Source organism: Artemia sp. Qi Xiang Cuo, chromosome 8 (assembly GCF_049724085.1).
Source record: "Artemia sp. Qi Xiang Cuo chromosome 8, ASM4972408v1, whole genome shotgun sequence".
In the NCBI taxonomy this organism is placed as follows: Eukaryota; Metazoa; Arthropoda; class Branchiopoda; order Anostraca; family Artemiidae; genus Artemia; species Artemia sp. Qi Xiang Cuo.
In genome coordinates this window covers 64,609,812-64,637,545 of record NC_142801.1, presented here as the reverse complement: position 1 = coordinate 64,637,545, position 27,734 = coordinate 64,609,812, and the positions used below count along the sequence as shown (strand labels likewise).

The 27,734-nt window shown below is 35.1% G+C and overlaps 1 protein-coding gene across 2 annotated transcripts in view; it reads left to right on the top strand.

Annotated features, from left to right (window-relative positions):
• The first annotated feature begins 7,407 nt into the window (after nucleotides 1-7,407).
• Nucleotides 7,408-27,734, top strand: part of LOC148949695 (homeobox protein OTX2-like) — a 46,756-nt gene continuing 26,429 nt past the window's right edge. Inside the window, exons 1-2 of one of the 2 annotated variants that reach the window (XM_089093067.1) lie at nucleotides 7,408-7,532; nucleotides 27,337-27,543. In XM_089093067.1, the coding sequence (XP_088949193.1) occupies nucleotides 27,378-27,543 (166 nt within the window). In that variant the 5' untranslated portion in view covers nucleotides 7,408-7,532; nucleotides 27,337-27,377. Of the gene's footprint in view, nucleotides 7,533-15,336; nucleotides 15,583-27,336; nucleotides 27,544-27,734 lie in introns of those variants that run through there. The other variant, XM_089093066.1, reaches the window with a different exon arrangement.

Sequence of the window (27,734 nt, the reverse complement as noted above, 5' to 3'; positions counted from 1 at the left end):
AGATGGCTTGTGAGCATAAAGAGAAATGAGTGTTTTGTAAGCGTGGATGAGCGATGAGTTGCTCTCTTACTTGGCGTGTTTTTTTTTTTCTTTTTTTTGGTGTTTATGTTACTTAAAATGTTATTTTTTATTTTGTATTGCCATGCATTTAGGTTTCTTACCAGCAATAAATTTATTATTATTTGTCATTTTCAGATAATATCTTGATCTTTATCAACTATTTTTCCATATAGGTTAAAGTTCACTTCAGATATATTTTGAGTTTTAAAACACATTATAAGCTTAACCCCCATTCCAAAGTATTGCTGTGTTTTTTGTTTTTTTATTGTAGATTTCTTGCAATTTTTTTGGGTCTGTAGATAATTTGTTTCCGAGGCCCAATTTCTAATAATAAAAATACTTCAATCCCAACTATAAAATATGACATCATAATACACCCCAGACCACTATTAAATATGTGTACAATTTTCAGCACGCTTAGAAGAGTTTAAACATGGACGAGAAGTACGATGTCAGACGACCGTCTTAGTGGATTATGCCTCTTATCTGTCCTTAAAGAAAAAGTAAAAACTGAAGGAGAAGCGTACGCGGAAAAAGTGATAAATTTATTTGCCATGAATCCTCGCCGTTTGAAATTTTCCTGAATTTTGTTTCATTTTGAATGTAAATAAGAAGTTTTGTAATTTGTATATCTGTCTTGGTTTGTCTCTGTACTCAGGTGTCAATATCATGATGATAAAATAGGAAAAATTGTCACAGTCCAGTCTACAACTTGAAATCCTTCTCAAGATTGCCACCGGCTCAATACGACATATTCTCGAACTTTTGCAAAGCTTTTACCCAGATCCATAGCTGCTTAATCGACAATATTTAATGCAATGAACATGCCGAACAGGGCATTATCGAAAGTTGTCCTTTTTCAATGGTTCTATAGTGGCAATAGCTTGTCAACGAGTTTGAAATAGTAGCTTACTGGTTAACACTCAAAAATGAAAAACTTAACGGATCAACGATATACTTCTTTGTATTTTTTTGCCACAAAATTTATTTCTCCTCCAATCTCCGCTCTTCTGGTATCTGCCCCCCCCCCTCTGGAAAATTATCTATGGGTGCCCTTGCAATAGGCTCAGAGTAAATAAGCCAAAAATCTCAACCAACCGGAGAAAACACTTGCTTACTTTTTTTCTGAACAGCCGACTGTGGAGGAGTAATGTTGGAGAGGTCAGCGGCCAACGTTGTTTCTCCAATTATGCTGATTGAAAATATTGCAGGGTTCTGATCTATAAAGGTCCAGAATACCTTCCTCTTAGAAAAATAACTGGTGTTAGATTGGGGGTTTGGTCACTTTAGTTCTTTGCAGATACAAAATACTTTTCTTGATCCGCTTCAAATAAGTTCCTGTTCCTAGAAACACCAAAACTTTTCCTAGGGGGGGGGGCAAAGCAGTTGCCTTGAGTACCATGGCCTCGGGGGACGTGGGAGAGGATGGGGGCCGTGGCTGGGGAACTGCCCATTCTGATTCGTTTTTTGCTTATATTTGAGTCGGGGAGGGGGGGCTGTCATTTTGCCCCGGTTGTCACCAATCCTAGGAACAGATCTCTGCAATGCACGCTACTTTTAGCTTCAAAGTTGCAAGTTGTCCCTTTAAAAAAAAAAAAAAACACAATGCACTGTTTGGAATGACACAAGAAAAAACTCTTTGTTAAACATAGAACAAAACAGTGACACTCTTTGGAATGACAGAAGAAAAAATTGACACTTTGCCTCTGGATAGAAAAAACAAAGACACCTAAGAAAAAGTTGATAAAGAATGATGATGATTGGTTTAATCACGACTGATAGAAAGATCAAACCTATTAATCGTAATGAATGGTAATAACAAAACAGAGTTGTGATATCTTGTCATAGCCCTTCAATTGTATGCTAATTACTAATATTTATTGTTCATTGAGGTTAAAGCTATACAATTAAATATTATAACTATAATGTTGCACAATGAAAATAAGGCTGCCTTGATAGAACTTGCATGACCTAATATAACTGAAGCAACAAACGCTCTAGAGGGATTTTCCCCCCAAGAGTGAACACATAAAACCCATGGTGAGAGTGCATCATGATGCACTGTCACTCTTGGGGGAAAAAGTTCACTTGATGTTTCGTTGGAACAAGATTTCTAAATCTCTACTGCAGTTTTTAAGCCACAAAAGAGATCAAGCTGGGACAAAGGCCCTTTATATAATATGTTATGCCACAAAATATCTATCTAGTCCGAAATAATGCAAAACTCTTGTTGAAGAAGTTCAAACTGGATCATATTATTTTAGAAACAGCGGTTTTAACAGAAACAGCAGTTTTAAAATCGAAGATTCGTGACTAAGCTACCATACACAACATTAAGCAATATTTTAGTCCATTTAGAAGACTTTATGATCCAAAAAAAAATTAAAAACTTAATTAAAAATAAATTTTCTAAAACTAAGTCAAACTGTTCGTGGCAACAAACTGTAACTAAGGGGCGACTCATCCCAATAGAAACTGAACCTGTAAACATGGAATTACAATAACAATTATTACGTCAAAAGAATTGGCTTTTCATCGTGATTCCAAAGATATTGAATTCATTGAATCTTATGTTGTCCATCAAAACTGCCAGCCTGAGGGAATTTACCTGATTTTCGAAAAAGCGGGGAATGACCCATAAAAGTCAACAGATTTTAATTAGTCACGCCATCAGCTTCAGCATATCAAAGAATCTTTTTTTTTGAAGTTTCAAGCTTCTATCTTTAAAAATGTGGATTTTTTTGCCGGAAAAAAGATCACGGATGTGTATTTGTTTATTAATTTTTTTTTTCCTCGGGTTGATCATATCGAGCCAATGGTCCTAAAAGATCGGGAAAGAGCCCATTTGAACAGATATCAAAAGTTCCAATTCCCTTTTCAAGTGACCAAAAAGATTGAAGGGCAACTAGCCCTCTCCTACGACCCTTTTTTACAAAGACATCCATTCAAAATTTGAGACAGCAATTGATTCAACATAGTCGAAAGGTCCAATAGCTATGCCTGCGGGAATGACATTGCCCCCCATAGTCCTTGAAGAAAGGTCTGTAAGTTACACAATTTGCCCATTGTTTGGATATAGTCTTTGTTATTGGGAAATGTGGAGACCTTATTTCATTTTTTTTTGGGGGGGAGGGGGAGGGGAGAATTTCCTGCGGACAGAAAAGTTCCTGGGAGGAATCTTCCACGAGAAATTTCATACGGGAGGGAAGGGTATTTCCTGGCATCATATGAAGAGGTTCAGAAATAAAATATATAAAAAAGTTTTTACTGCTAAAAGTAAGGAGCAACATTAAAACTTAAAATGAACAGAAATTATTCCATATGTGAGGGGGTTGTTGCCACTTCAACGCTTGCTCTTGGAGGTAAAGTTCAACTTTTTGTCACAATTCTATAAGAAAGTGCTTAAACAAAAGGGGGGTTGAATTTGAGTCTGAAGGATTTTAAAGAACTTTAAGACTTCAGTAATAAACTTTTTTTAATGCTTTAAAAGCTTCTTATTCTAACTAAACGAGCCTTGTGTTTAAGCAGTCATTTCTTGTAGAATTCTAAGAAAAATTTTAAATTTAGCCTAAAGAGTGAGGGTTGAGACGAGGGCAGTCTGTTTGTTTTAAGTCCTAATGTTGGTCAGTTTTTTCCGCTAGATTTTTTTATATTTAATCCTTCCGGCAACAAAGCTAGTTATGTGTATTTAAGAGTATTGGACATATTTCTTGCAATACGATCCATATTGGTTTTGCTTTTTTTTAGTAGTTTTTGCTACTATAAATACAAATAAAGCAAAAACACTTCTATGTTGAAGTGTTTTTGTCATAGAATTTATTGGTTGAATAAATTGATTGATTGATTGTTTACATCAACTCATAGTACCATCTCTACAGTATATTGCAGAACATTCCACCAACAGTAGCCTCAATTGCTAGGGGGGAGGGGTAGATTCTATTTTAGCTGTGATAATTAAAAGGGCGAAATACACCATTTTTATAACATTTCAGGAGAGCCAAAAAGGGGGAAAAAATTTCCGACTGTGGTCGCTCTGAAGGACGACGCTAATGGAGATAAGAGATACATATTCTAACCCAACTTTTACGCTCTATTTAGCGGTATAGATTCAATCCAAATATTCTGAGTGAAGTCAAAATTATTCCATTTTATGGTGTATGTCTCCTTTTTCCGATAGATAAGATAATCCTCTTCTATCAAAAGTATTATGAGCGAATTCAAAATTTATCTATTTTTTGGCGTATGTCTCCTTTTTTGTTTCCAAAAAGAGACAAACACCAGTCCCCATGTTATAGCTCCATAAAATAACACTCTGATTCTGTCAAAACTGGCGTATGTCTATTTTTATCTTCGTAACGGTACAAGATAAGACAATTCTGACTGTACCATTCGATTCCTCAGCCTGAGTTTACCAACACCACATACATTACTTATTTTCGACCAAAATGGTATATCTGTCCATTTAATTATCACAGCCGATTTGCCCCATCTCCTAGATTCTATTGCCCCCCCCCCAAGATTTTGAATAAATACCCTTTACTTTGGGTATTTTCTTTGAAATAATTATTTCTTGGTTTATATTTATTATTGAAAAATAGGAAATTTGTCCCCCCCCCTCCTCTCCTAGATTTCCAAAAAGAAAATTTTGCCTTTTCCTTAATTTTCATGAATTGACATCTAATTTCCACCAACAATTAGCCTATAACAGTCAACTAATCAGTCATTTAACCGAACTGTTTTACTAACTTACTGGTGGGACTAAAATTTAGCTTATGTCCAATTCTGAATAAATACCCTTTTCTTTGGATATTTTCTTTGAAATTATTTTTTCTTAGTATTTATTATTGAAAAATAGGAAATTTGTCCCCCCCCCCTCCTCTCCTAGATTTTCAAAAAAAAATTTTGCCTTTTCCTTAATTTTCATGAATCGACACCGAATTTCCACCAACAATTATAAGAGTCAACTAATTGTCAACTAATCAGTCATTTAACCGAACTGTTTTACTAACTTACTGGTGGGACTAAAATTTAGCTTATGTCCAATTCTGAATAAATGCCCTTTTCTTTGGATATTTTCTTTGAAATTATTTTTTCTTAGTATTTATTATTGAAAAATAGGACATTTGTCCCCCCCCCCCCCTCCTCTCCTAGATTTTCAAAAAAAATTTTTGCCTTTTCCTTAATTTTCATGAATCGACACCGAATTTCCACCAACAATTATAAGAGTCAACTAATTGTCAACTAATCAGTCATTTAACCGAACTGTTTTACTAACTTACTGGTGGGACTAAAATTTAGCTTAGGTCCAATTCTAGCCAAGCTCATTCGTCTTTGAGATATAGTTACCAATTGGAAGAGGATGTTGATAAGACTAACTTAGTAGTTAATAGTTATCTCTCTAGTAACTATGAAACATTTATAGTTCCCTTCTTTCAATTTTACTTGAGTAACCCTTATTGACTCTAATAACCCTATAAATTACCCAATATTGACTCTAGTAACCCTATAAATAGTCACCTAAAATTGGAGAAAAATCCACAAATGACAAAGCAGTTGTCTACCAATCTGGGGCTAATTTTGCTACTTATTTATTACCCAGGCAACACGCAAGAAATGTATCACGAAAAACTAGTCATGTAACATATTTAACAAGACAATTCTTTTGACTTGCTAGGCAAACAGGGGTTTCTCACTCCGTGAACAATATTTAAACTTTAGTTTTTTTGGGCGGAGGGGCAAAAACAGGCAGTTAGGTTAGGTTATGTAACTAGTATATGCTATACGTTACAACCCTCCCCCCCCTTTATATGCAAATATATAGCCCGAATTTGTTCATAAGCAATTATATTTTCATCCTATTTTGTATTATTTCATTAGCATTAACCAAACTTCATTTCTCGCGTGTTGCCTGGCTAATACATAAGTACCCTAATTTTCTTCCATTATCGAATGGACAGTCCTTATAAAAATTTGCTAAACATCTTGGCAGCATCAAAATTGAAATTAGTTCCATTGCCGATAATACTCATTCATCTGGAGGATACATCTACCAATTAAAAAGATTGTTTTGCTTTCTTCCCATTAGTTAGCTTTCTAATCACTTTGAGTCCACTATCGGTTCCTTTTTTTCAATTTTACTTTAATAGCTTTTACTGAACATAGAAAGTGACATCACAGTCTCAGTGGGAGGATGCAGAACATTACACCAATGACCGAATATTCGCTAACCAATCTCAAACGCCAAAAGGCAGCGACCATTCTGGCCTCTCATGCGCCCAGGGCAAAACCTTGATTAGCACCTTCTCGCCCCCTGTCTTCCAAAAGTTTTTAGGCCAAGTTTTAACAGAATTTTCATTTATTAAGAAAATTTACCATTCAATTAAATCGGGCTTTTCTTACTTTAGTCTCTGCGAGATTATTAATTATTTCTTCCCAAACCATTGGGTCTAATTCTTCATTTTCTAAAATTAATTAAATCCGTCCTACCTAGCCTACTTCTATTCTTTTCAGGAGTCGTGATGAAGATATGGGAAAAGAAAATTTTGGATTCAATTTGATTATGCTTACTGCAAACTGCACCCTCTACTATATTTTATAAAATAAATTAATTTTGTTTAAATGGTTATAGCAAGGCCGTATCCAGGGGGATGTTTACCCGGTTTGACCCCCCCCCCCCCGAAATGATTGTTTGACTCGTAAAAACTTAAAAAAAAATCGACATAAACAAATTTTGTATGCGTTTTTTGATGGTTTTTGTATAACCCCCCTAAAAAAAATTAGTAACCCCCCCCCCTCAAACAAAAATCCTGGATGCGCTTCTGGGTTATAGCCGTTACATTATTTAATTTAAATTTTGCGCCCCAAAAATTTCTGCACCCTGTGCAAGGAACACCTCTTCCCCCGCCCTAAAACTGCCTCTTCTGAGAGGCTGTATTTTTGTATCCCCCCATGAGCGAAAACTGTGTTTTACTTTTGCTACTTCTAAACATATCCATAGTATCATGAGTTAGCTTAGTTCAAATCCCAACAAAACCCCTCCGTCTTAGGAATATGTTTACCAATTAGAAGGCTCTGTTGCAGTCTGCTTTAGTAGTTAGCTTTCTAATAGCTTTGAAACATTTTCGATTTCCTATTTTGTCTCTCAACTTCGCTTTAATAGCTCTTAATAACCAGCAAGTCAATTTAAAATCTGCGCTGTCTCTGCAAGAAGTTGAGGAACATTTACCATTGGTGAAACATTTTCAACCAATCAGAAAGATGCTCATAAATATCTGTTCTCTACAACCAATTGCAATGCGCAAATGCCATGAACCAAACCTGAAGATCAGTAAAGTCAGATCGGATCAGAACTTGGGTACAATTCCGAGCCTTACTAATCCCGTGTTTGTTCTGGTTTTTACTTAGTTGTGTCTTGGTAAGGACCGTTTAAGCCGCTTTACAACTGGGATAATCCTACTTTTATTACTCAAGAGGTGAGAACATTAATTTGAGTTTATACTTTTAGTAATTAGTTATAGCAAGATGAACATAAAAAGTATATCGTAAATTCTGTGGATCTGGTATAACAGTAAAAAACATATTGGGGAAGACTATTGCTTTGGAAGTGTTGACGTTGACCGTGAACAGAATAAGTTCTTTACATTATGTGTTATATTTTAGGTGACTTTAAGTAGGGCTTAAGTAAATACTAATGCCAATGGATTTCAAATAACAAGTTGGTATTTATAGGATGTATCATAAAAATTTGTATTACTGCTTAAGTACTTTCGATGAGTTATGCTTGACTTTAAATTATTTTGCGAGGCTCTTTACTTATTGTCGACAAGGTTTATTTACTATAAGGGTCAAGTTGTAGTCAAATGGGTATAAAAAAGGCAAATTTCAACAACTCAAGTGTAGAATGTCAACAGTACACTAGATATAAAACAGTAGATATTCTGAGAATACAGATTAAGCACATCGTGAATTTGACTCATTTGGATTATGACCAAATTAAATAAAACAACAAGTTTTGTTTTTTTTAATTGAAAGTAAGGAGCGACATCAAAACTTAAAACGAACAGAAATTATTCCGTATATGAAAGGGGCTGTCCCCTTCTCAACGTCTCGCTCTTTGCGCTAAAGTTTTTTATTGTTTTAAAAAATAAAGTTATAGACAGAGTCAAACTTAAGCGTAAAGAGCGAGGCGTTGAGGAGGGGACAGCCCCTTTCATATACGGAATAAATTCTGTTCGTTTTGAGTTTTAATGTCGCTCCTTACTTTCATTTAATTTTTTTTCTATTTTATTTCTGAAGAGTTTTGAGTTAATGCTGCTTTGATTTTGGCTCACCATACATGAATAATTAAAGAGAAATTTGCATATTAATTTTACTTTTTTTGTTGGCTAAATTGCTTTCTTGAAATTTTGATCGGACGTAACTTACGAATTAACTTGCATAACGAACTTCTATATTCGTATACTTTTATTACGTATACTAGGGGGTTCTCCCCCTAGTCAAGACCTCGCTCTTTACGCTAAAGTTCAAATTTTGTTCCAATTCTTTAAGAATAACCCTTATTCACAAAGGCCGTTAATTAGAATAAATACCTCGGATGAAAGTACATAAAAAAGTTTAGCGTAAAGAGCGAGGTAATAACTAGGGGCGAACCCAATCATATACGTACGAAGTAATTTATATTTGTTTTAAGTTTTGATATTTCTCCTTACTTTCATTTAAATTTTTTTTTATTTAACTTCTGATCGTTTTTTAAATAATGCTTGGAAATCTTTGTCCCCTTCATAGCAATGTCCCTTCCCCCATTGATAATTCCTCCATGAAAAGATCCTGCCACGTAGCCCCTTACCCCCCCCCCTCACCAACTACCAGAAGAAATCCCTCCTGAATACTTCTGTATACTTCCCAATAACCAATACTAGCCTATATGTAAACATTGGGCAAAGTTCATAACTTGCAGACCTTCCCTCAGTGACTGTAGGGGATTAACTCAGTCTCAAAGACATAGTTATTGTATTTTTCGACCACGCTGAACAAAATAACTATCCCAAATTTTGATCAGGTGACTTTGGGAAAAAAAAGAGTGGGAGGGGGCCTAGTTGCACTCCATTTTTTTGGTCACTTAAAAAGGGCACTAGAACTTTTAATTTTCTTTTGAATGAGCCCTCCAGTGATATTTTAGGACCCTTTGGTCGATATGATCATCCCTGAGAAAAAAAACAAAAACGCACAAACCAAAAAAAAAAAAAAACAAATAGCCTAAGCACGCATCCGTGATCTTTCTTCTGGCAAAAAATACAAAATTCCATATTTTTGCAGAAAGGAGCTTGAAATTTCTAAAGTAAATTTCTAAAGTAGGGTTCACTGATATGCTAAATTTGATAGTGTGATTTTCTTTAAAGTTCTATGACTTTTAGGGGGTGTTTCCCTTTTTTGAAAATAAGGCAAATTTTCTCAGGCACGTAACTTTTGATGGGTAAGACTAAACTTGATGAAGTTTATATATTTGAAATCAGCATAAAAATATGATTAGTTTGATGTATCTATTGGTGTCAAAATTCCGTTTTTTAGAGTTTTGGTTACTATTGAGCCGGGTTGCTCCTTACTTACAGTTTGTTACCACGAACTGTTTAAACAAAGAAAAAGTCATTTATTTGTGAGAGGACTAAGGTGCATTGTCGGCTGATGTTGAACTAGTTTGTTTTGTGCTAGTGAATTACGCATTATTGTCCGCATAGCCGCTGTAGCCTATATGCATTTTGGAAACAAGATGTTCCGTTTTTGGGGACCCGCAGAAATATTTTCACCGAGACAAACCTACAAAAACCATTCAGGGGATGAGGATGCTTATTATTTTTTGTTAGTGAGTTAAGTTACTCAAAATGTAACAGCACTTCGGGGGAGAGGGTTCGTAATCCTAACCCACCTCCCAAAGATATTGCCTTGGGTGCATGATCAAAAAACAACATCAAATTCGGTACTTGTGTCTTATAGCCACCACACTCTATTTCTGTCGAGAAGTGAAGTTTGGTTAATGCTAATAGAATAAAACAAAATATGATGAAAACATAATACTTCATCAACAAAATTATGAAAACAACAGTTTAGAAATATGCGCAAGAACGCAGAAATGTCCCTGAGAATCACGTTGAAATGAGCTCTGCCTAGGTGCTAGGAAAACACCCAGGTTAGGTTAAGTTAGGGTAGGTTTTGCTCACAGTAGAATATTATTTGTTACTACAATTCGTTTCATTTATTTGTGGGTTTACGATTGTGATTTTAACATCCATGTTCAGAGACAATTTCCTATCAACACATCAGTTCGCAAACTAAATGAGTTTCACCCCATGGTCTGAAAAACCGGTTATACTCAGAGGGAAACCTTGAGTGTGGTGGCTATAAGACCCAAGTACCGAAAATTCTTCTTTGGTGCAAGCTAGCAAAAACTGCTCAGAGAGTAAGGGGGTGTGTGTTTTTATTCACCAGTGCGTTTTAATTCTACAAATTTAACAATGTTCCTTACCTATGCTAATTTTCTATGGTTGCGGGAAATGTTAAGTCTTTCTATTGTGACGATTGAGTTCAATAAGTCAATCTGGAATGGAACCTCTCCCAAATGTTTGTTTGATCACAAATTTGCCGACGCCAAATTTGCTGTGGTGAAATCTTGTTAGAAATAAAATTATTGACTGATGTGAAACTATGCCAATCCAAGGAGATTTTCTAAGAGGGGGTTGCAAACTGAAGTCCCTCTTTTACCCCCAGATATTGCTTGCATTTTTAAAACCATTTATGCTTTGCGCAGCAACACGACAAAGGCGTAGCAACATGACAGTAGTATGACTCAGTAGTACCACACGTTGCAAGAGCCTTTTCCTCTGACCCTATCTTCGTGCCTCTGATCCTCTGCCTCCCGCTTTTCATGCCTCTTGGTGTACACAAAATTGTCAAGTGAGTCCCCCTCGAGAATTATTGAAGCAAGAATAAAAAAATCGTTTGCTAACCAATGGTCTGCGTAGCGCAGGTATGGATCTCCTAATTGTTTGCTTTCCACCGAGAGTGCAATGCAAGGTTCCCTTGCCCCCCCCCCGATTTTTTTCAAAGCTGGGTCGACTCTGGCTGAGCTTACAGAGTCTCACCATTGACCCCCATCCCTGTGCTCGGGATTTCAAGTCCAGTGCGATAATCACTCAGCGAGAATGCCCATTTTAAGGTGCCTATTAAATGTCAGATAGTCATTTAATAAAAAATTAAATAAAATAATAATAAAAAATCAGAGCTTTATCGCAGGCTAAGTGATTTTAAGTGGGAAAAAATGAGAAGCAAAGAAATAAATCTTAATTTTTTTAATTTAAAGAAGTTTCAATAAAATATTTACTTTCTGTTTTTCTGAAGCACGAATGAGGAAAACTATATATAAAACATTAAACCTTGAGGATTCAGAGGAGGGGGCGCGGGACAGAAAAATCCCCTTCTCGGGTATTTGCTTGCAATTAGGGCTCACAAAACGAAAATGCTTCTTCAATGACCTTCAGTTATTACTGGAAAATACGGATAAAAATTACTGTTTGCGTTTTGGACTTTTGTCCAAGCACAAAATTTTCCTATATACCGTAGAGTACCTAGACATCCAAAATTACATTTTATAACAAAAAAGCCTACAAGTTTTTTGTTAAGATCAAATTTCCTTTCTGAATATTTCCTTCTTGCGAGTTGGGTAAATATTTAAAATAAGACAAACCTTTAAACACTGGGTTTATCATTCCATGATCATGTCAAGTTCATAGGCCGTACTAGAAGCTAATGTTCCAGAATTCTGTTATTTTTTAAACTAACTTTTTAGACTAATTTTAATGAGAATTTACAAGGCCGTACCCAGAGGGGGGGGGGGGTTAGGGTGGTTTGAACCCCTCCCGAAATGTTTTTTGACTCGTAAAAACATAACAAAAATGGATATAAACAAATTTTGTATGCGTTTTTTGAGTTTTTTTCCTGTAACCCCTCCCCCCCGAAAAAAAATCTTTGAGTAAAACCCCCCTCCGAAATAAATCCTGGGTGCGGCCTTGAGAATTTATTTCAATTTCAATTTTAAAGACTACGCTTAATTTTTGATTCAGATAAAATACATAAATTTAATAAGTTCATAATAAAATAAAAAACTTACTAATTATAATAAATCTATAGTAAAAAATGATAAAAATAAAAAAAATCTAAATTTATAATAAAAAATCTTAGTAAAACAAACTAAATTTCAATCTGATTTAAACTAAACTAATTTTTAATGAAACGAAGAGAGCAAAGGGAGCGAAGACCGAGATTAAAGATTGTAGTCAAATACACAGAAAGTGAAGAAATGTAACTAGCTTGTTTTATTCCATCACAGTTTTCTAACTGTCAAACAAATACGTAAGAAATGGGAGTTTTAAGGGTATGATTCAACTTCTCATCCTGAATTTGTAATTAGTTACATTTTATACGTCATTCCCCATTCTTATTTAACCGTTTCACCTTTTTAGAACATTAGGCGCATTTATGAATGTTATTTAACTATGAGCAATTTGATCTTATAAATCGACCTGCAATTTAAAATTCCCTAGCCCCATCTATCCTTAAAAACTCTGATTACACTTTCGCTGTTTGAATTTAATCACAAGCGTAACAAATCTATCAAAAGTCTTCATACAGTTCTATTTCTAATAAAACATTCAAATGTCCCTAGCCCGCCATATTCAGAAAGAATCCTCGAAATGCATTTGCGTATATGACCACTATTACATTGCAAAGTGAGATTCTAAAAGGTGACTGTTTTAAGAAACAGAAAAAAGATTAAATCTTCAAAATTCGTGAATTTTTTTTTTAGTTAGAGGTGAATATGTAATTTTAGTTTCTGTTTAATATTATTTCTAGTATATTATTCATCCCAAAAATATGCTTGCCGAACAGATATACTAGAATCCAAAGCTACAAAAGATGTGCTCCAAATAACGGATCGGGAACCTTTCCCTCACGGGACAAATTTGTCGTCGAGTCAATATCAATTCGTCCTTATGTGGGGGCAATAAATGTTATAGTTTATGCGTTAATTGGGAAAATTCCAAAGTTCTTACTGTTTAGCTTTGCGCTAAAAATTCTTATAGCTAAGTAGTACGGCCTCGCTTATGGTATATAGTTCACAAGAATTTTTGGATTGGGGTTGAGTTGGAGAAATCCTTTTTGTTCTAATCGGTACCGATCTTTCCTTTCTTTTTATGAAGTAAAGGCTTTGAATATGCAACAAATTGATGCAAGTCACCTAGAGAAAAATGAACTTGCATTTTAACTTATTTTGCAAAGACTATGTTAGGCGCGCAACCATTATTTTCTAACAGGTGAAAGGGGTCTTATAATTTTGACATCATCCGCAATAGATTTTTGTGTTTCTGTTGGCACAGGTCAGAATTGTGTGTTTGGAGTTTGAACATCCGTTGATTTTGGATTGAAGTTATCAAGTATTTTGCAGTAGGTTGCATACATAGGTTCCATCAAGACAGGGCTAATTGTAGACAGAAAAGCCAAGACAGATCGTCCGAGTAATTGAGAGGCAAAGGCCATGTCTTGATGCAACCTATGTATGCAACCTACTGCAAAATACTTGATAACTTCAATTTAAAATCAACTGTAGCAGCAGCAAGTTTAAGAAGAAAATTCACATTCCATGGTAAAAGGTGGATAATTAAATCGTTTCTACGCAACTAGATCTAGGGGCCCAGTGAAAAGGCAGGTATGGAGTCAGGGCTACGTGGAAAATCAATGGAATAAAGGGGTGCTCACCTGGTATAGTTCTCATATAGTTCCTTAAAGATAATGGTACTTGTTTAGAATCCGGGAAACACTTGATAAGTGAAGTTTCGTTAATACTAATGAAATAAAACAAAATAGGATGAAAATATAATAGTTCAGAAAGAAATTTGGGCTATATATTTGCACATTAGGGGGGGAGGTAAAGCATAGCATATATTAAATACGTAAGGTAACCTAACCTAACCTAGGTACCTTTTTTGCCCTTCAACCCTAAAAAACTAAAGTTTTAATCTTTGTCACGGAGTGAGTATTACCTCACTAGTCAGAAAAAACGTGTTTTTCATATAGTATTTGTGAGATTTCGATGCGGTCTTTCCCGCGTGTTGCCCGAATTCTAAACAAGTACCAAAATACTATTCAATATAAAGACTCTTACACTATTAGAAATAATTTTTAACTGAACTGCAAATGACAATCATCTCCTGGCTCAGAATAATAGGCTGGCTTTAGGTTCATCCTCTTCGCTCACTCAGATAAAAAAAATAATAAGAAAAAACTATTCAAAAGACTTTAAATAGTAACAGTATCCAGCTTAAAACATCATTCTTAATGTTTTGAAATGTGAACTTTAGTTATATCAGGCAGTCTAAACCACGCTACCTTATAACATCATACATATAATGTAATAACAGACTGAAAGCTATATATTGTATTTGGTTCAGGAGATTTAATATCAGATGAGATATATCCCCTCCCCATGAAATATGCAAAGGAGTATGTGAAGGGATACTGGTTCCTCTTGTTGAAAATAAATTTCAATCCATCTGACGTGGCTTGTTATAAGAGATTTATATAAACATACATCACTAATTACATTCATTTTCAATTGAGGTATGAATTCTCAAAATGGCTATAATTTCTTATTACCATATGTCCTTCTGGTGATATATCACTTGTTTGAAGTCATGAGGTTAAAATAAGTGTCTAAAATGAAATCAGGACCGTTTCTGGTTTTGGTCCTTATGTATTATAGCAACCATACTGTTGTTCTTGATCTGTTGTAAAACCGGTTTCTCGGCGTGCAATCGCAGATAATTAGCTTAGCCTGAGTAAGATAAACTACTATTCAGGCATATTTTAATTAAATATTGAATATGTAGAGTCGGTGTGGCTTGGTATTTAATACAAAGCGTTCTGGCGGCCTCCTTACATAATTCCCTGTTGTAGTTTCCATAATTTGTAACTAAAGTATTTTATTTTCATCATATTTTGGTATATTTCATTATGGTTAACCTAAACCACTTCTTGAGCGTGGTCGCTATAACACATAAGTACCTGTATTTGTTTCATCAAAGGCCTAACCATAATTATTTTTGTTAGTTTGGTGTATAGTAATTGTTTAGTTATAAGTCCCTTAATCCTTATTTTTCTCCTGCGTTTCACTGCACAATATAAGCTATAAAATTACTTCAGCAGTTGTTTTCAAGAAGCCTTCGGCAGTGTTCGTCTGAAATGAGCTAATAGCTTCATTCCAAACAGGCTATACCTTCTAAACAGCAATTCAGAAATAGTTATATTTTGTGAATTTATCAGTAAAGGAATAGACAATTTATTCTATAAAAAATTGGAGTTTGTGATTTTTTGGATGAGTTTATTTACGCAAGATGGGGCGCGTGAAATCTGTGAGAGCCCCAAGTTATCGTGAAAGAACTGATAAAAACACTTCATTAGTTTTAGAACAATCAGGTACTTATTTGCATAATTTTGTATTCCTAATTTTGTTTCAAGATTAATGCCAGGGTCAGAGTTGCCACCAGGTAAGAAAAAAATCACTAAACTTAAGTGATTTTTTGGCTGATTTAATGATTTCCTTCTAGTGATTTATGTGCTGATTTAGTGATTTTTGTGTTTGGGCTATATAAATAATTACTAGAAACAGTGATAAATCCCTAGGGGCGGCAACCCTGGCCAGGCTTAATTTTTAGTTTTTACTGTCATTTCACTTGATTTCAGAAAATTGGCTCCAACTTTCCCCCTCCCTCCCCCCTCCCCCCAAAAAAATTGCCAAAATTACGCAACTGTCTATAGATGCTTTAGTTTTTGAAAATGTCTTGATGACGGGTGTTCTTTTTCTAGTTTCAAAATTAAGTTACAGAATTGCCCAATATAATGAAACACGTATACATTTTACGTTATCGACAAAATCATTTGTATTGGGTCCATCGCCTAGATCAGACCTCACAGCCTCACTGGGGGCCTCTATTTGAACGGAAAAGAAAACTTCGTATAATCCTGGTTTCAGCACAACAACCTTTGTAGAACTTTGTTTCTAGAAGGGCATTGGTCTGTACTAGGTTATTTTCGTAATCCGTGGCCCTATCCTTAGAATAGTGTGCATCACGCTGCCCATAGAGGTAAAAATTTAAGCTTTTGGACCATTTTGGTATATTAGCAATCCTAATTTTTTTATCCAATGTCCTGTGGATCTACGGGACTGCCTGGTTTCTAAAAAGAAAACATACATTTTTATAGTTAAATTTGTAATATACATTTTTTTTATAAAAATACATTTTTTATAAAAAAAATACATTTTTGTATAGTTTATACATTTATAAGAAATATACATTTTCTATAGTTTGTATAGTCAGGGTAAAAATGATAAGATGGTTGATGAACATTGAAGTATGTAACACACCAAGAGCCAGAACTTTCTCGAAAAATGATAAATAGCTTTCTCCTCAAAATAATATTAGCTTTTTCTTCTTTCAATTAAATTGCTTTTTGGGACCTTATATCAATATGCAAGGTTGAATATAGCCTCTTTCGGGATTAAATAAAAAAAAAAGTGTTTTTAACTGAAAGTAAGGAGCGACATTAAAACTTAAAACGAACAGAAATTATTCCGTTTATGAAAGGGGCTGTCCCCTCCTCAACGCCTCGCTCTTAACGCTAAAGTTTTTTATTGTTTAAAAAAATATAGAGTTGTGAGAAAGTCAAACTTTAGCGTAAAGAGCGAGGCCCTGAGGAGCGGACAGCCCCTTTCATATACGGAATAATTTCTGTTCGTTTTAAGTTTTAATGTCACTCCTTACTTTCAGTTAAAAAAAATTGTTTTTTTTTCATTTAATTTTTGAACGTTTTTGAATTAATGCAGGTTTTGATTTTGGCTCACCGTACATGAATAATTAAAACAAAATGTACATATTAATTTTACTTTTATTTGGTTAAATGGCTTCCTCAAAAGCTGTTTAATTTCATTTACGAACGTTTTTATTAGTAGTAAATATACGTAACTTACGAATTAACTTACGCATCGAACTTCTGTATTCATATATTTTTAATACGTATATTAGGGGGTTCGCCCCCCTAGTTAATACCTTGCTCTTTAAACTAAAGTTAGTATTTTGTTCCAATTCTTTAAAAATGACACCTTAATCACAAAAGCCGTTAATTAGAATAAATAACTCTTATGAAAGTACTGAAAAATGTTTGGCTTAAAGAAAAAGGTATTGACTAGGGGATGAACCCAATCATATAGCTAATATTTTCTGTTCGTTTTAAGTTTTGATGTTGCTCCTTACTTTCACTTGAAAAACTTGTTTTTTTATATTTAATTTCTGATTTTTTTTTAAATAATGCTGGGGAGTCCGGCGCCTCCTTCATAGCAATGTCCCTTCCCCAATGAAAACTTCCTTCACGGAAATATTCTTCCACATAACCCCCGATCCACCCCCACCCCCCACTACCAGAAAAAATTCCCCCTGAAAACGTCTGTATACTTCCCAATAAACAATGCTATAGGTTAACATTGGGTAAAGGTCATAACTTTCAGCCCTCCCCCCGGGGGCTTCAGGGGATTAAGTCATCCTAAAATACATATTTATCACATTTTCGACCATACTAAACAAAATGGCTATCTCAAAATTTTGATCGGGTGACTTTGGGGAAAAAATTAGTGTTGGAGGGGGCCTAGATGCCCTCCATTTTTTGGTCACTTAAAAAGGGCACTAGAACTTTTAGTTTCCGTTCCAATGAGCCCTCCTACGATATTCTTGGACAACTGGGTCAATAAGATTACCCTTGGGAAAAAGAAAAAAAAACAACAAAAAAACAAATGAACACGCATCCGTGATCTTTCTTCTGGCAAAAAAAATGGAAAATTCCACATTTTTGCAGATAGGAGTTTGAAACCTCTACAGTAGGGTTACTGATACGCTGAATCTGATGGGGTCATTTTAATTAAGATTCTATATCTTTTAGGGGGTCTTTCTCCCTTTTTTCGAAAATAATCCTAATTTTCTCAGGCGCATAGCTTTTGATGGGTAAGATTAAACTTGATGAAATTATATATTTGAAATCGCAATTAAAATTTGATTCTTTTGATGTATCTATTGGTATCAAAATTCCGTTTTTTAGACTTTGGGTCACCATTGAGCCGGGTCGCTCCTTACTTACAGTTCGTTCCCACGAACTGTTTGATATGATCTCAATTTGAGGTTTATGAAATCGGCTGAGATTAGTTGACATCATGTTGTACTTGATAAATGTTACGGGCAGAAACTCTTAATTCGCGATAATGTAGCAGAGGGTGGGGGTAATGATTTATTTTTTTATTAATGAAGATACAAAAATGGTATTTTACATAATGTAGAGGTGGGTGGTGAGGATTTGTTTTTCAATTGCTTCAACAGTACCAAACCAAGGTATTCTTTTCAGAAGCTAGTGGGGACGGGGGGGGGGATGCAAAAAAATTAGGATTCCACTGTTAATTGGCGGTCTTAGTTGCAGGAGAGCGAAAACACAGAAAATTGCAGTTAAAGGTTATTTACATTTATTAATTTCAATTGTCTGCTCGATGGAGATTTTCTTTATGATTCTAAAATACAATAAAAGTATATTTGATGCGAATGGTGGATTTCCTAATTATTTATGTGAGTTAGAAAAGAGGATGTAGCACCTATCACATTAAAAAAAAAGGAGAAAAACACAATTTTTATGTCGCTGAGCCCCAAATAGGATAGGAAAATAGGGATTGAACCAGTTGACAGAGTTACATAAATATAAAATAACTATTTATTCTGTCTACCAGTTTTTATTTATAGTTTTTTTAACGTTCAAAAAATTATGCCGTGTTATATCAGGGATATGTTTTCCTGATTTTTCTAGTTTTTTTTTTTTTTTAAGCGGCTTCTTTGCCTTACCAGCAGTTCAAAAATAGCTTCTAGCACTGCTCCTTCATAGCTAAAATTAGTCAGGAGTGGATCCAGGGTCCTCCTCACAGATTTTTCTGGCACCCGCATTCTTTTTTTTTACTCTTTTTTTTCAAAAAGTAAGCTTGCATATTGGTCAATTATTTGTCACATTACCCCCCCCCCATATTTTACTCTAGATAAGCCTTTGAAATCAGTATAAGCTTTCTTAACCTGAATGTCTTCGTGAAGCTTAGAGCTGCCTTCGTGAATCAGGTAATTGATGATCTTAAGTTTTCCTGAGCCAAAAGCAAAGTTACATCTACATCTTCGAATGTCGTGTCACCCATATACTGAAAACATAACAACAACAATGGCGGAGGCAATACTACAGCTGCCTTACTCAAAAGTCCTTAACTGGGGCTACCTACTTTTTCCACAAAGTAATCTTTTATATACTTTAAACATTATTGATAAAATGTATCGCGAATTGTTTGCCCGTGTTTACAACTTGGCGTCTTCAATATAAACAAAACTAGGATTGTATAAAAAAAAAAATTAGAGGACAAAACTTGTAGAGAAGTAGTGGAATTAGTGAAAATAAGTCTTTCTTGGGAAAATGTAATTCTGGGGAGAGAATTGACAGAGAAATTAGCTTCATGTTTCAGTTAAATGCCTTAACGCTGTGTTCTTTATCATTTCCTGTCATTATGGATGATTTCAAACTTTATTTTTAAGATAAACGCGTATCCGTGATCTTTCTTCTGGTAAAAAATACAAATTTCCACATTTTTGCAGATAGGAGCTGGAAACCTGTACAGTATGGTTTTCTGAAACGCTGAATCTGATGGTGTGATTTTCATTAGGATTCTATGAATTTTAGGGGGTGTTTCCCCTTTTTTCGAAAATAAGGCAAATATTCTCAGGGTTTCGGTTACTATTGAGCCGGGTCATTCCTTACCTACAGTTCGTTACCACGAACTGTTTGACATAGATAGATTTTTTTTCTTTTTTTTTTGAAAATCAGACCTTTATCTTTTTACGGGAAAGTTTTAACAGTACCTATTTTAGCCATTTTTTTAGTTTGGATAGAGATGAGCGGAGGTATATCCAGGGGTTTAATGGTTTTAAGCCCTCACCTCCCCCCTTTACCAAATATCTCTCTGACTCGTAAATTTGTTGTAAAAATGTCTGTATAAAGACTATTTCTCCTAAAAATCTAAAAGTATTTCTCCAGCTCGTAGACTGGTCTTAAAAATGTAGGTAAAAATAGGCCTACGCTTAATCCCCTGCTTTGTACAAAATCCTAGGTACAGTCCTGTAGATGAGTGTGAAGTCACTTTTTATGTTGAAGCATTTTGTGTATAGAAGAGAGAATCTACATTTTGTTCATTTAATTACCAAGTAGCAAATCGTTTTCTTCTTCCTGTATTCCCACGAGTTTCTTCGCGCCAATGTCTCCCCGGGATACCTTTAAAATAATTGTCAATTGTTGATTTTTGATTGACGCTCTGGACTTCAATTGGTGGCTCATTTGAAGCCAGGAAGTTTGAAAAATGCCACTGAGTTGGGGATCGAATATGACGGCTCTATCCATAGGATGACAAGACTTGACAACCTTATTGAATATGAAACTTTTCTAGAGCTCGGATCGTAAGGCGCCATGGATCACTTTACTTCCGGATAGGTTGTGTTAATAATCTTTCTGACAGTTTGAAGTGATATGCCTGATTTTATCATGGCTGATTGTTTTAAATTATGGAAGTGTATTTCCAGCAGAGAAGTTGTCAGTAATTGATCCCTATCACAGTTGCTGTCAACAGGTTCTTTTATTCAACAGACTAATTTAGTGACCCTGTGCACTGGCACAGTAATTATATGTAGTAAGTAGCGTATATTGGCCTATTATTACGTGCCCCAACAACAACTTGGAATTTAAAAAATATCCCCTAACTTCCCTTCACTCTGAGTTTTAAATTATTATAGTAGAATTTTATTTAAATAACGCAAGTTAATATTTGACATTGCTGCTGCCTTGTCGAATTTTACTTAAATGAAGAAAAATATATTATTTTAACACAACAGTGTTTCTGAGCCAGGGACGTACGCAGGGGGGGGGGGGGGGGGCCTCCGCCCCCCGCGAAATCTGACGATTTTTTTCATTTTCCCATAATTTTCTGATTTTTCTCACAGAATAATGGGTTTGCAGGATTTGGGCCCCCCCCCGAAACAAATTCCTGCGTACGTGCCTGTCCTCAGATGCAATGATTCAGAAGGTGTTATGTGATTTTTCTTGGCTCAAACTTACACCTCATCTAATAAAACTAAGCTAATTCAATCTATTAATTTGATTCCTTTTGTTCTCTTCTATTTGGCTCTCAATATATTTGAGAGTTTCTAGTTATATTTTCAAAATTTGTCACATAAAAGACAGTATTCAGGGAGGGGGCGTCTGAACCCCCACCCCCGAAATTTTTGTGCGAACTGTAAAGAGGTAGCAAAAATGCATATAAACTAATTTTTATTGCGTTTTGTACGACTTTCCCATGAAAATGCTTACCCCAGGAACAATGATCCTGGTGCGCCTAAGAACAGTCAAAGAACAAATCATATTTTTTAGTTATATCGCTCTCGTCTTATCCGACGGCCGCAGCATGATGAGCAAAAAAATTAAGTGAGATAATATACAGTTCATTTATTTTTCAGATTAGAATTGGAAAATATGTTTCAATGATTGGCAAAACTTGGTTTAAAAACTTTCCTTTTTTCCGCTTGTAAAAGTTCACCACATATTATTAATTTTGTATTAATTATGCAGGGTACCAATTATTCTTCCAATTATTCTTTGTCTTTTTTCATTTACTATTTTTCACTCTTGAATTTCTAAGCAGATTACATTTTTTTTCTTTGCTTAAAGTTCAAAAACGAAAGTTGCTGTAGTACTGAATAGGTTCTCCGTAGTACAGAATAGGTCTGAATAGGTTCAAACGAAGGAAATAGTAGGCCAAAATAAACCAATATTTCATTGTCTGAAATCAGAATCATATGCTTAAAGATGGAGACTTCTGATAACCACATCTGAAACTAAGTTTTAATAAACCTTTATTTTCGCTTCGACGGCGGCGGCCGGAGCCCAACGGAAAAAAAAATTCATGCTGCCTAGCATTCGGTTCATTTCTGTTTCAAATTAGTGTAGGATATTTTTTTGCCCTGGCTAGCAAAATTGTGTAAAAACTAAAAAAAAACTCCCTGCTATTTCACAGTTCAAAATTTTCTACATTTATTCCATCGTTTTTTTTTGTCAAAACTTACCTTGAATTTCTGTTTAACGCACATAACAAATTCAATTTTAAGCCTCTTTTGCAAAACCTGTTTTTACTAAAGAACCGGCTCTAATAAGATTATCTTAAATAATAGCTGTTAATCTTTTTACTCAGTTTATTCCCTATCATGGCTACTTAGGTTATGTATTCAACTTAGAAATAAGTACGTCTAATTGTCCTGAAAATACCTCTCATAGAGATCATTGGTTTGATACCTTCATCCCAAAAGCAAACTTCAAACTTACAAGGTTGTTGATAATTAGGGATTAGCTGTCGCAAGGGCTGCCGCCACTCGCGGTAAAATTTAAAAAGTTTCAATTGCATCCGGGTGTGAATCTTCTTCACGCAATCCGTCATTACCGGATTACTTCTGGTTGGTTACAGTACATGAGGGAGCATCATCGTTTTATCCCAAGAGATCCCTATCCCTCGAATCGTATAGCTGGAATTGTTGAGGACAAACGCAGCTGGTCGTTTGTTGTTGTGATATCAGCAACTAGCAAAACAGTCTCATGGATATATCACAGCGTGGAAACAAGGTTATTATAAAGTAGAAATATTTACAGTTTCTGAAAATATTGGGATGGTAAATTTTGTCAAGATGAAATAGCCAATTCATGTCATCTTGTTAAGTCCAACTTGTGCGTAGAATCTTTCAACCTTGAGTTAAAAAGCAGTTGACACAAAAATTGGTCTATTCAAACTGACTTTCAACCAATGATTTATAGACATACTCACATCTGGCCCGATTGTGTCTATTTATGTACAACGTATGAGCCCTGCCATGAGCCTACAGCCATGCCATCATTTACACACATTCCATGATAATATTGAGGAGAGGCCAAATATAATTTTCAAAAAATAGGTGGGGGGGTGTAATTTCTTATTTCGTTTTTTCTTAATGAAATAACTGAAAATTGGATATTTTCAGTGAAAATGCAAAAAAAAGTTATTGTTGTGATATTGGTGCTGGATTGATGCGCATGTAGTTTTCAGTAATTGTTCAACTATATCCTTCCAATGTAGCTGGTCATCTATTGTTGTGATGGATGTTGTGATTTTGGTGCTGGATTGATGTACAATGTAGATTTCATTATTTCTTCAGCTATGTCCTTCCAATGTAGCTGGTCATCTATTGTTGTGATATTGGTGCTGGATTGATGCGCAATGTAATTTTCATTATTTGTTCAGCTAAATCCATCCAATGTAGCTGGTCATCTATTGTTGTGATAGATGTTGTGATATTGGTGCTGGAGTGATGCGCAATGTAGTTTTCATTAATTGTTCAACTATATTCTTCCAATGTAGCTGGTCATCTATTGTTGTGACAGGTGTTGTGATATTGGTGCTGGAGTGATGCGCAATGTAGTTTTCATTATTTGTTCAACTATATCCTTTCAATGTAGCTGGTTATCTATTGTTGTGATATTGGTGCTGAATTGATGCGCAATGTAATTTTCATTATTTGTTCAACTAAATCCATCCAATGTAGCTGGTCATCTATTGTTGTGATAGATGTTGTGATATTGGTGTTGGATTGATGCGCAATGTAGTTTCCATTATTTGTTCCACTATGACCTTCCAATGCAGCTGGCCGTCTATTGTTGTGATATCATCAACTAGAAAACACTTTCATGGCCTAGTCAAAGCATGGAAACATGATCTTTAGAAGGAGGAAATATTCATGTTAAACGGTCAACGGCTCCGAAATATATTCTGACCCCTTAAGTGTGACTCTTGAGAAGCCATATTGTTTTAGAATGAATATATTTACCCAGAGGACAAAGAAAAAGAGCAAAATAGACATTACTCTTCAATAGTCCTGTGGTAAAAGGAGTGCTTTGGAAGATGTCTGGGACACATTCCCGTGATCCAATTATTTTATTCCTTAACCGTGTGTCAGTAAGGGAAGCCAAAAAGCCCCATTCTTTTAAAATCTCATTAGCCCTCTTGTGCTTTTGTGTGAAATTCTCAGCCAGTAAAAACGACTAAAAATTAAATTTCACCTGATTCGTTCTTCTGATGTTCAAAATTTTAAACCAGTAAAGACAAAAAACTTTTTTTGTCAATCCAGCGTAGATTTGACATTTGCCCCATCCCAAGATTTTGAAAAAAAATACCTTATAGGGTATTTTTGCAAAAATAAATCTTTAAGATTATGAATTTCTTTCCCCACCAAATTTTTAAACATATCCCCTCCCTCGAAATTTTCATGAATTTACACCACTTGCTCAGTTAGTCCCAGATGACCTGGTCAGCTAGTCCCTTTATCAGACAAACCATCTGGTTTGTCCAATTGAAAGGAAAGTTCTTTGAAAAGTTCTAGAAAGGAAAGTTCTAGAAAGGCTTTCCATCTAAAATAAGTCGTCCTTTATTTGGAATAGGTATTTTAGATACACATCTAAAAGCCAGTCCATTTAATATAGTTATGTCTAGGTAGTAATAATATACAATAATAATTATAAACGTTTGGGACCTTCAGCATAAGTTTTAAACAGGATTGGACGGGGCTCAAATGGTTTCGAAATCTTCGGCAAACCCTCCTCCGTTGAGTTTGTTGAAGTATCCTTGACGGCGAGCACTTGGTAAACTTTTCATTGTTTTAGTAATTTTGAGTATTTATAAGTGTATATTTTTGGTGCTGGTGCGTTATATGGTCACTTCTAAAAAGTCAATTTTGGTTAATGCTAATGAAATAAAATAGGATGAATATGTAATTGTTCAGAAACAAATTTGGGCTATATATTTGCACATTAGGGGGGGGGGGGTAAAGCATAGCCTATATTAAATATAACCTAATTTAACCTAGGTACCTTTCCCCCCCTAAACCCCCAAAAACTTTAAATATCGTAAACGCAATGAAAACTAATCTTTCCATTCCATTTCTCAATAGCGGTCTCTTGAAAATAACCTGTCTGGCGGGTTTCATATCTCATTAGTATATAAAAGCGACCATATAACGCATGCACCAGTACCATATTTTTTATGCGTAGCTTCTCCTTTCACGAATAAAGTCAATTGACTCCATGACTGGCGCGACCGTAAAATTTCGTCTAAGACTGGAAAAAATTTTGGGGCGAGGGAGGGGGACGAATTTGAAAACGACGCAACGCCTTAGGAGAAGGACTCGGCCTGAAGTATGTGCCTTTGGATGCGTATATACTGTTCAGGTAGCCTCCCAAGCCCAAAGCCGTGTTTGCAGAACTGCCAACTCTTGTGTTTCTCAAATATTAAAAAATTAAATTTTTGAAATATTATTTTTGCGCTTAAAATACTGCACCAAAAACAACAAACAGAAATGTGTTTATCCCGTTTACGTGTCTTAGGTCCTTTCAAACCTGAAAGCCACGATTTTCTAGGATTTTTCTTTTGGTTGTTTCAGAATTATGAAGTTTTTAGAACGTTATCGCGTTTTGTTTGGGTTGCCACGTTAAACTGTGAAAAACACAAGCAATAAGCAATAAACAATTTAATTTTATTTTTTGATTTTTTAAACAAAAAAATTTAATTTTTTAATATTTTAGAAACACAAGAGTTGGCAGTTCTGCAAACACGGCTTTGGGCTTGGGAAGCTACCTGAACAGTATATACGCATCCAAAAGGCTTGATATTTTTAGCTTATTCCTGCTGATATTTCACCCGTTTATTTTAATTTTGTTTTAATCATTTAAAACCCGCTATTGCCAAAAAATGAAGGTTTTTTTTGCTAAAACTTAAATCTTCGACTTTTCCAGGTTTTTATTATAATCATATATATATTTCCAGGTATATATATGATTGCATAAGTTTTCTTTTAACGATTTTTTAACTGCACTGTCTTCGGTACATATGATTGGTGGTGTAGCTTCTCTTTCAAAGAACAGAATATTCTATAGTCCCACGCCTTTCTACTTCCTGCAATATGTGTCGCATGAAACAGTCCTATTTTCTGAGATTGATTATACCTTTACCCTAAATTAAGTCAGTTTTCACATATTTCAAAGTATACTGTGTCTATTAGAAGTTCTACCCTTACCACTTTTTAGCCCTCTTTGTGTCTGAAAAAATTCTTATATATAGTAGATAAAAAGTTGTGATTATATCAATTAAGTTAGGAAAAAGTTCGTCGTTCATGGAAATATTTCTTATCTTAAAATAAAATTTTTACTCCTAAGTATTCCCTGTTGCAGTTCTAAGCTTTCTTATATAGTCAAATATAAGGATGACCTTTAAAAGCTTGTTTATGTGTCACAAGGCCTTAACTACAACCAAATGCGATAAAAGGAAATTCAAATGTGCAATAAACAGCTTTAGGGTTTTTACTAGATAAGGTAGCGCTAGTCGAGGCCTACACAAAAAAGGTTCTGGGCGAGGCAATAACAAGAAAAAATGGCTAAATAATTTGAATGAGAAGTACGCAGAAATTTTGGGGAAAATTTGAGGGAGCCAGACCCCAAGCCCTATCCCTCCTACGTTTGTACCGAGACCCCATATACTTAAATAATAGTGCAGCTACTGCTTAACCATATATTTCAAGCAAACGTATAAGAAGAAAGGAGATATTTTGGTCTGGGGGGGAGTTTAGGCTACATGCCTGATAGGATGACGTAAATAAAACTTTAAAAGACTAGAAGTCAATTCCAATGAATGATAGAAGCGTTCAGAGTTTAGTTTTCAGCAGGACCGTATCCAGGATTTTTTCTGGAGGTAGGGGGCTTACAAAAGATTTTTTGGGGTGGGGTTGGGGGGGGGGGGTTACAAAAAAAAATATAAAAAACGCATCAAAAACTTGTTTATATGCATTTCTGTTGATTTTTTTGGACAAACATTTCGGTTTTCAGTGTTAGTTTTTTGGAAAAATTTTTCGTATCAGGTTTTAAAAGTTTATTTTCTCTATGACCCTGAAATCTTTTTTGGCAAGATTTCTGCCTCCTATCCATTAAAACACAAAAATGATTCTTCTCTTTAGCTTTTCCTTGGCCCTAATAACTCTTCTTTTCTTTTTGTAGAAATCCTAGCCTCGTCATCATCTGATAGGGAAGATCAAGCTATGGATTCAGTTTTTCCATCTTCAATGGCATTTCTTGCCTCCAAAGCAAACGGTTACCCTATGAATATGGGAATGAATATGGCTGCAGGCCATGTTGGAGTTAACAGTCTGGGTCTTGGTATGTCCCATCATCCTCACATGGATACTTTACATGGGTATCATACCGGTAAGTTCCAGAATTTATAAAGCATAAGGATTGAATGAATGAGCGATTGATTCTGTGACAGAAGCCGTGCACAGCTTCTCACTATTAAATCTAGAAAATTCAGCACAAATATGAGAATACTAAAGAAAACGCTAAATAGAAATAAAGGGACTAAATAAACAAGAAATATGTAAAATTCACTAAAACATAAG